Genomic DNA, 10,082 nt, shown 5'->3' with positions numbered 1-10,082 from the left:
ACTCAATATCACTTGCACTATTCATCCTTGCTACAGAGGTTCTATCCAGAGGACTTAACCACCTTTTCTCACATAATCCTGATATATTCTATCAAATGGGCTGTAAAACTAGAGTGTCTCACCTGGCCTATGCGGATGACATCATTATTTTCACTAGATGTGAGGAACAATCTCTAAGCAAACTAATACAATTTCTGGATCTCTACGAGGACCAATTAGGCTAAAAAATTAATCACCTCAAGAGCTTCTTTATCCCTGGTAAGAAGGCCAATCACATTGCCCACAAAATCAAATCCATTTTAGGCTTCAACCTCAAGTGTCTTCCTATCACCTATCTTGGAGCTCCACTGCATGAAGGACATAAAAAGACAATTCTATTTGAACCCCTTATTGATAAAATTAGAAACAGGATCAGTGGATGGGAGCTTAAACATCTTTAAGAAAGAGGTAGGCTTCAACTTATTAAAAGTGTTCTATCTTTTATGCCTTATATCCTCTTCAAGTTTTGAGTCCTCATGTTGGCACCCTACAGAAAATTGAACAACTTTTTGCCAAATTCTTTTTAGGATCCACTACTGACCACAAGAAAATTTATTGAACTAAATGGGATTCATTTGTTATCCATGTGAAGGGGAGGGGGGGCTTGGGTATCAGAAACATCAAGGATATTGTCACAGCCTTCACCCATAAATTCTGGTGGCGGTTGAGACAAAACAATTCTCTATGGGCCGACTTTATTATCAGTAGATATTGTAAAAAGTCTACACTTGCCTCTGCTAAAGCTAAACAGAAGGACTCTAACATTTGGAGAAGAATTTGTAGCATTAAATCTGTCTCTCAGGAGAACATTTTCTAGAGCCTTAGAGTTGGCAATGTCTCTTTCTGGTATGATTGTTGGCTCCCTACAGGCACCCTTCATTCCCTCACACACCCAACAGAGCCTCAAATGCCTTGGTCAAAAACTTCTAGACCAACCACTCATGGGATATTGATAAATTGAAAGAAGTTGTTCCTCAGCACTTCATGGAGCTTATTTTGCATATCCCCATTAATCCTCAGCATCAAGATTTCATGCATTCAAAACCATCCTCCCACGATTCCTTTTCTACAAAATCAGCTCAAGAGATAACTAGAGATCATAAACCTTCACTACCCATCTTAAAAAATATGTAGTCCCCCCTCGTTAGGCCTACCATTTCAACTTTTATTTGGAAAGTCCTCCATAACAAGGTTTCTCTTGAAGTTTGGAGCTTCTTTGCCTCCAAGTTTCAACTTAATCTTCTAGTTACGGACAATTTTTTCATGTTCCTTCAAGCCTGGAGAAGCAATATTTCTAATCAGCTTCACATTAGAGATATTCATCCCCCGCTGATCATGTGGAACACTTGGATTTGTAGGAATGCTGCCATATTTGAGGGGGCTCCTTTCAAAGCTAATCGTTTTATCTCACAAACCCTCAATTATCTTCATCTTCTAGGTAAAACCAACCTCATGAGAGCTATACATTGAAAAGGAGACAGACCTGTTGCATCTCTTTCTAAAATTTCACTCCTCTCTCATAAGATATTATCCAGAATCTCAACCGTTCAGTAGATTAAGTTAGATAGGGGATAGTTCAAATTGAACTCGGATGGGGCTTCAAAAAGAAATCCAGGAGTTGTAGGGGGAGGTCGTATCATCAGAAATCATTTAGGCCAGACCGTCCTCGCATTTCAGGAACATCTTGGCATCATCTCCAACACAACAACAGAACTGAAAGCTATCTACAGAGGTGTTAAATTGTGCATTTTAATAGCAACATTAGAAAATTTTGGATGGAAACAAATGCCAACATCGCCCTCAAAACTCATTTCTTCTCCCTCCCAAGGGCCTTGGCACCTACAAAATCTACTACAACAAATTAGAATCTTCTATCCCAAATCGAGTTCAAGATATCACACATTTTTAGAGAGGGTAACCAAGTGGCCGATTATTTTGCTAACCAAGCATGTTTTAATCAACATCTCACCATTCTATTCCCTGATAATATCATAGGTATTTCTAAAGGTTTGATTAGACTTGACGCTTGCTCTCCCAAATCGAGTTCAAGATATCACACATTTTTAGAGAGGGTAACCAAGTGGCCGATTATTTTGCTAACCAAGCATCTTTCAATCAACATCTCACCATTCTATCCCCTGATAATATCACAAGTATTCCTAAAAGTTTGATTAGACTTGACACATGCTCCTTCCCTGCTATTAGAATCAGAAGTACTAATACCTTTAATTTCAGTTAAAATATTTTTCATGAAATTAGGGGTACTTCATTACTGATTGGTTCTTTGTTGATTCTTGTTGTCCTATCTAAGCCTTTTCTGTGTTGTTTATGTGATTGTACCTGAATGGATTCCTTGGAGGTTACTCATTCATATGGTTGACGTTGTGGCCAATGGTTGTTTAGATACCTTCTGGTTTTGTCACTTCTATTGTGCTCATTTATCTGTTTGTTTGCTATTGTAGTTAACAAGTTTGTTTTGCAAGTTTTTTGAACCCCTTTCACAGGTTCAACAGCTGTCAGCCATACAGACAAGATTTCCACGCTCATACTAATGTTCATTTATTTATCCTTTTAGAACATTTGATACATCCTGACTTGGCTCTTCTATACAGATTTATTTGCAGATACTGTACGATCCATGATGTAGTGGAAGAACAAGAACCTTTTTGACTCGCCATATTTTTTCTAGTATTTGTTCGCGTCTTTTTCTTGTAAGAATTTAGTACTCTTTATTTAACGTTGCACTATATATAAAGGAGTAATACTCCTTGTTTATGGCTAATTTAGAAATTCTAGGGAGGTAGCTCTCCCTACTATAACTATTTTTGTACGTCTTAATATAGAAAGATTAAGGACTCTGAAAAGCTCCCCACCTATAGATGATTTTTCTAAAAAAAAAATAAAAAATTAGAAAAAGGGGGTAGTTTGCATTTTTCCCTAAAATAAAATAAAAATACGAATGTAATGACATTTGAATTCTTATCTTGCTACCTACACGTATCCACTAAACGTCGGTTCGATTCTCCCGCGAGTTTCAGTTGCCGAAATCATAGTTCAACCTCTTGTCTCCTCCTCCTTAGCCTTCTCTCTCTCACTCTCTCTCACATTCCCTTAAATCATTTTTATCTTTTTCTTTTTCATCTGCAATTGTTTTCCCATTTCTAGTTTTATCTTTACATCAATATACCATGCCTACTGTTCATCCCCTCATTCGGATTTCCAATTTTTAGGTCTTGTTTCCATTTGTTTTCTGCATATTTGTAGACTAATCCCACCATGCAAAATGGGGTTTTGATCCCTCCGTTAAAATCCTCAAATAGGATAGGCTCATGCATACTCCTCATTCCCTCAGCCATGGGCTGATTTTCAGTTTTCTTCGGTTTTTGCTTCGTATTTGTAACCCCTTGTTTGTTGTAAATACAGGGATATTGTTGAATGGTAGTTGTCAATTTGAGCATTTCTTAGGGCTGTCACTTCAATGTTGTCGTTCGCTGTTTGCCATCTGTGTATAGATTGGCGAAGACATAACTAATATTAGGAAAGATTTTGAGGAATTTGAACTGAATATTTGGGTAATGGGCTATTTCCTTTGATATTCAATGAATGCACAAGTGGGAAATTATATCATAAGCAATGACTGGATAAATGTGATTTAGAGGAATTTGAACCCTTTACATTTGGGGGGTTTTAAAGAATGAGTTTTGATTGTATATGTAGGATGGGAAGAGTGAAGTTGAAGATACAGAGATTGGAGAGCCTGAGCAGCCGGCAGGTTACCTATGGCAAACGAAGGGCTGGAATTTTGAAAAAGGCCCAGGAAATTTCAGTGTTATGTGACATTGATATTATCCTTCTTATGTTTTCTCCAACGGGGAAACCATCAATATTCCGTGGACAACGGAGGTACTTATCAAACACCTGAATTAGATACAAATTGGACTGTTTTTGGGCTTGTCATTGAGTAACAATTCAATTTTAATAATCTTTATGTCAGTATGATTATCTAAACTTGATTATGATCTATTCAGTTCAGCAACACAATTTTGTTATCATTACTGTTTTGACAAGTTAAAATGATACAGTAGAGTTTGCAAACTAACTGTCATTTATGACTGAGTAAATGAATTTTTCGGCTGTAAACTAGTTGCAATCTTAAAGCTGAGTTTATTTCTTTATCTAATTAATCTTCTCCAATGCTTCATTGAGAAATCTCCGACATTTCCTCAGTGGACACAGACATCGCAACAAAACTCTCAAAGCATCATCAACCTGTTGCACCTTATCATTAGATTCAGTATGTTGATGTTTTGCTTGGTTATGGTGCTCATTAGGGTTCTACTTGGTGGTTCAGCTCAAGCATTTCGATATGTGATAAGCAGATGTGTGCAAACACTCATATACACTGAGTCTAGGAGTGATCATGGATATTCAAAATCTTAACTAGCAGTGAACTGTTTTGAACGAGTTAGTGGGACATTTTTGTCATTTAAATAGGCCAGAGAAAGTATGATCCATAATCGGGCTAAGGCATAAAAGATATGCATTAGCACCAAACCATATTATTTCTTATGGTAGTTGTTTGGTTTCCAGGGTTCTAATATTGAAGAACTTGATCAGTATGTATTCTATCATACTTTCCAACTTGAAACTTGAATTGAGGAAGGCTCAACGATTTACGTGTTATGTGCATGATTCAACAATATAAATACCATAAGTATGAAATTTGAAAATGTGTTTTAGGTTCTAGGAATTGGGAATTTAACTAAATGATATTTAGAAGGCACTATAGTTGAGAAATTAATTGTTGTCTGACATAATAGTATAACTGTTTAAAAACATGTATTTTCTAATTACTTTTTGTCACTTCAATGTTTTTCATTTAGTCTTCTTGCCATTTTTTTTTGGCTGTTTGTTGCCAGAAGCGGCTTGGAGTCAAATATTTTCTGATACTTGTTCTTTTTGGTTTCAGCAACCTTGATGAAATGATTGCAAAATATGCTCAACTTACGCCAAAAGAACGAGCAAAAAGGTAAATGATGGTTCTTGCAGCTGATTTCTTTGTTTCCAAATTGAAATGCTGTCATTATAATTTCATCTCTTTTTCTTCTCATATTGGAATTCTAAAGGAGGTTGGAAAGTCTTGAAGTAAGTTTCTAAAATGAACCATGTATCTTTTATTCTACTCCATTCTTGTCTCAAAGAGAAAATGAAGCTGATCCCTTTGAATAAATTGGCATGATAGACTTTGAAGAGAAACTTTAAGAAGCTTGACCAGGATGTGGATATAGAAGAGTTTCTTGATACAAGGTAGACAATTCAATTGGTTTACAGTTGCTATTATTTTAAGTTGTATGTAATGTATGATTGATTTTCTTTTCTTCTGTTTTTTTCTTTCTGCAGCACTCCGTCCACTGAGGTAACTCTCACTTTTTATTGCAGCATCACTTGTTATTTGAAAATTAATCGAGCCATACTTTGACTGAATACTTGAACAACTTTACATGGGGATCCGTTGCTGGATAGGAAATGCACAGCCGAGTAAATATGATGCAAGCTCAACTTTCTGAAGTACGTAAAAGACTAAGGTGCAAACCTAGAACTTTTAGTCCATGAACTATGAAAATAATCTGACTGCATGTCTAGTTGATAAAATTGTTCATGACTTCAAAGATTGTCCGAGTTTTTATACACAACACAGTCCAAAGTAAGCTGAATACGTATGAAACTTGTATGCTATAATTAGTATTACCATGCAAGCTCAACCAAATATCTCATTAGTTGAGCTAGTTGAAGAAATTTTAACTGAAATAGTCATCTCGGCTTGTTCATGTCATCTAGACAGGATTGAACTAACACCAGTTTTATTTTAGAGATTATCAAGCTTTTCCATTGTTTGCAGCTGGTGGACTAATCCAGACAAAATTGAAGATATTGAACACCTTAATCAGATGGAAAACTCACTAAGGGAATCGCTGAACAGGACTCACATGCATAAGGTACCTACTTCTTCGATCAGTAAAAATAGAGGTGCTTAGAAACTTTTCTGCTTGTATGAAAATCCTTATTCTTAATGTTCTATTATGCATTACATATTGACCATACATATTGGTCTGTCGAAAAATGTTGCCACGAATTATTAGTCGTGATGAGTCATTTGAATGTTTTATGACTCCATTCTGGCTAACATAAATATATTAAGAGCCGGAGAACAATACAACCTATGGACTGGATATGTGCTCGTTGCTCATGATGTATGCTAAGTGGAAAAAGTGAAGAATTCTAACTAACCGGCCTTGTTTTATTGCAGCAGGAGAAGTTTTTAAAGGACCCACTTATTTCATTTGATTGCACAAGCCAGGTAATGACGCAATTTACTATGCAAAGTTCTCTCTCTTTGTTGCTGTCTCTTTTCGCATTCGGCATATCGATATTTTCTAGGGATTATGAGCAAGCATGTTCCAAATTGCAGTTCCAAAACGGCATGCATCTTCCCATAGTAACGACCAGCGATCAAGATTGCCAAACCCAATCATGGCTTCCAGGTGGTGAGAGTCAACATATGATTCTACCAAATGAACCTCATTTCTTGGCTAGTCGGTGCGTTGATTTCTCTATTTGGGTTTTATTTGATCATCTGATATATCACGCTGCATGTAGCTAGCCGTAATGTAGATAATAATCTTGATGTAACTTCATTAGGATAACTTAATGTATGGTACATAGAAGCGAACACATGTATACAAATAAGTATGAGAAGGACAAGATGATACACATGAAAATATAGGTACAAAGTGGCTTGAATTCATTAATTAATATAAATAACTTTATTTAGATTTAAAAAATACTATATATTTTGCACTGTGTAAAGTAAAGGGTATATTACATCAACATCTAATTACACAAATACCCTATATTATTTGCAAATTATAAGTATGCCCGTGAAGGGGGTGTCAATGTAATTTGCCTCAAGTGGTGCACTTGTATTTTATAAAAGACAGGGGTATTTGTGTAATTAACTTAACCTCAAGGGTTCAATGTAATTTACCCTGAAATAAAAAGATATAAGAAGAAACTAACTGATAACTCCAAAATCATCAGTAAGACTATGAAATCAATAATATATCAACAACATAAATTATTTCAAATACATTATACTTTTAATTTTTTTATTTTTATCCTACGTAATTTGCATTTTACTAGTATTATGGACGTATCTGTGTCTAAAGTTTCACATTTTGAAGTATCAGATAAGTATCGTGGAGCATAATAACATTGAGTATCTGACACCGGTACACTCCATTTTGTATGCTTTATTTAATCCAAGTTCAAACAATTCATCAAAAAATTATCCCGTATCGGAGAAGTATGCTATTATTTGTTCATCTAGTTGAACTATTCTGAAAATCAAACCAAAACTTCGTGGGAGGGCTTGACAAATTCTCTGTTGTTGAACTAAGTCTGATGTTCTGTTTTTCTCATCAGAGATATAGATTGTTCTAGAGATGCATCTTTCCCGACCTGCTCTGGTTACTTTGGTGATATGAAGGAACAAGATCTTGACAATCCAAGACAAATGAAAAACGAGAGACAAGGTGGTATTAGCGTCGAAGACTATGCCTGTTCTGCTCCCCTGAGACTGCCTCTGGTTGAGCAATATCCATATCATTCATTCGCAAATTTAAGCTTTCCTGACCTGTTGGAGCCCGGACGGGAGACAAATTTTCAACCGAGCACCATGGATTATCAGATAACTGGAAATTTTGAACTTCCAAGATCTGTTTACAACAGCTTGCCACATAGTTTGGTTCCTACAGTTGGTTCATGCGTCATTTCTATGCTTAACGGGCACTCTTATCCACAGGTGAGCTTGTCCCAATGCGATTGTTTGCTAAGTTGTGAATCAGCTTCTTGATTTCTCGCTTTAATGCATGAAGACATCGTTTGCAAATTGCTTGTCAATACTCTGAGGCATGATATTCACATGTGTTGTAACGTTGTTGTGACTGGACATGAGGTGAACTGACAAGAAGGATTGAATCCTTGAGTTTTCTAATTCTGATAATTGAAAATCGTCTGCATCGCACTAAGGTTCATAACAGTAACAGGTTTTTTATCATTAGTTTCATAGTTAATACTGAGGGTCGTCATTTGTTGTTTAATCACAGTTCAGACCACCTCAAATATCTCCAAAACATAGGTTCTTGGATTTGGAATCCGTATATCAGAGGTAGAAAGCTAGATGCTTTTGACGATGATGGCTAGATGATATCAAGAAAACATGCACTTGTATGCCTCAGAACTATTACTGTTTCCTTAGATGAAATCAGTAATCCTAGCTGCCTTTTCCGGACCGTAATGTAGTTTGAGATTATGTTACTGCATTTCTGCAGCAGCTTTATCAAATTTTGGAGTGGATCAGTTCGAGCACTCTCAGTCTACTACTGTCTCGTTTTACATTTTCTTCCTCTGGTTTCTGTATTGTGATGTCTAATATTCTGTTACCTATAACTAAGATGTTACTTCTGTGCAAATTCCTTGTTCTTGCAGCCGCCAAATTAGTCGAATGACCATGTAGACGATTGATTCTTACACGTCCTGCCTCAATTGTGCTCCCAAAGTTCAGAATATGTGTATGTAAACATTACGAAAGATGTGCTCAAGCTAGAGGCGAATGGCTCATTCAACCTCCTCAGCCTACCAAAGGGGTTCAATAAGAAGTTGTCCGTAGCCACATGCTTAGTTTGTCTACCAATTTCCTTTCTTACAGCGGGGCTGACTCGATGGCCGGAGCCCGGGTGAGAAAATGGATAGAAAACTCTGTAAAAAGAAAGAAACTTGTGTAACAAAAATATAATTGTATTGGCTAAATGGAATGTTGCTGTCAATGATCTAAAATCATATCGTATCAGTAATTGGTACAGACGAATCACTTTCAATTATATTACCGTGAGATCAATTCTTTCTGTCAATGTGAAAGACTACAGTGGTGGGTAATGAGTAACTACTCATAGAAATAATTGATGGTTACATCCATCTCGATATGAACGGGGTTGAAACTATCCAAAATTTATATAACCAAAAGGGACAATATATTGCTTTCTTTGAGGTTATGTATAATTATATGTATATCTCTTATAATTTGAGAAATTACTTCTAGTATTTATATTTGTTTAATAAATAGATTTTTTCGTTAGTCAAAATTTATTAAATTTGTTGAATTTAGCAAAAAAAATGATGAAAAAATTATTTCTAATTAATAACTCAGTAATAAGTCAATTTGACGTCAAATATGAATTTTTATTGATTTTTTTTACTAATATTAACAAATTCAATGATTTTTTATTAAATGAGGGATCTATTTAACAAAATTGCATAAAATCCCTCTGTATTTTAGAAATTTAGTTAAAAACCCCCTTTGCTAAAAATATATGCGAAAGACCCCCCGTATTTTTTGAAATAATGCACATGCACATTTTCTATCATTTGTCCTTAACCACGTCAATTTTTTAGGCGATTTGCCATGATGCCATTGTTTCAGTAGGCATTGATCATTCCTAGTTAACGACTTAGATTTTTAAGTAATTCGTAAAATATATTTTTGTTTTTAATATATACACACAATTATAAATATATATATATATATGCACACATTTATATATAATAATAATTATATAAATATTTAATGTAATATATATATATATATATATAGATGTACGTATACTGGTTGTTGCCCAACGCAGCTGGGGCGACGTCGCCCTAGATCTGGATGGTGAAGGCTCGATATGGCTGCGCGGTGCCTACCCATACATCACGGGAGGTGCGGAGGCGAAGGCAGTGGGTGGCCGACAATTTAGGGAAGATGACCCCCTTTTTTTCCTTTTCTTTTATCTTTTTATTTGTTTTGTAATTTGTTTGTAAATTTTAATATCATAAATTTAGTTATGTACTTTTAATGTCTAAATCATGTATTTTGATTTTAAAAACTTATAAATAATATTAAATAATCTTAAAATTTTGATATTTTCATATGTAAAATATGTATA

General features: G+C 35.3%; 1 protein-coding gene across 2 annotated transcripts; it reads left to right on the top strand.

Annotated features, from left to right (window-relative positions):
• Nucleotides 3,060-8,978, top strand: LOC105157097 (agamous-like MADS-box protein AGL65). Of its 2 annotated transcripts, none has more exons than XM_011073394.2 (11): nt 3,060-3,942; nt 5,009-5,068; nt 5,166-5,184; nt 5,282-5,346; nt 5,440-5,455; nt 5,563-5,624; nt 5,939-6,035; nt 6,350-6,397; nt 6,509-6,636; nt 7,522-7,900; nt 8,587-8,978. In XM_011073394.2, the coding sequence occupies exons 1-11, from the start codon at nt 3,734-3,736 to the stop codon at nt 8,596-8,598; spliced, it is 1,095 nt and encodes a 364-aa protein (XP_011071696.1). In that variant the 5' UTR covers nt 3,060-3,733; the 3' UTR covers nt 8,599-8,978. The 2 variants fall into 2 exon arrangements, with proteins under 2 accessions (XP_011071696.1, XP_011071694.1); XM_011073392.2 differs by having other exon boundaries at nt 6,347-6,397.

This window comes from Sesamum indicum, linkage group LG3, assembly GCF_000512975.1.
Source record: "Sesamum indicum cultivar Zhongzhi No. 13 linkage group LG3, S_indicum_v1.0, whole genome shotgun sequence".
NCBI lineage: Eukaryota > Viridiplantae > Streptophyta > Magnoliopsida > Lamiales > Pedaliaceae > Sesamum > Sesamum indicum.
The sequence above is the reverse complement of the archived record's forward strand: the minus strand, read 5'-3'. Positions and strand labels throughout refer to the sequence as shown.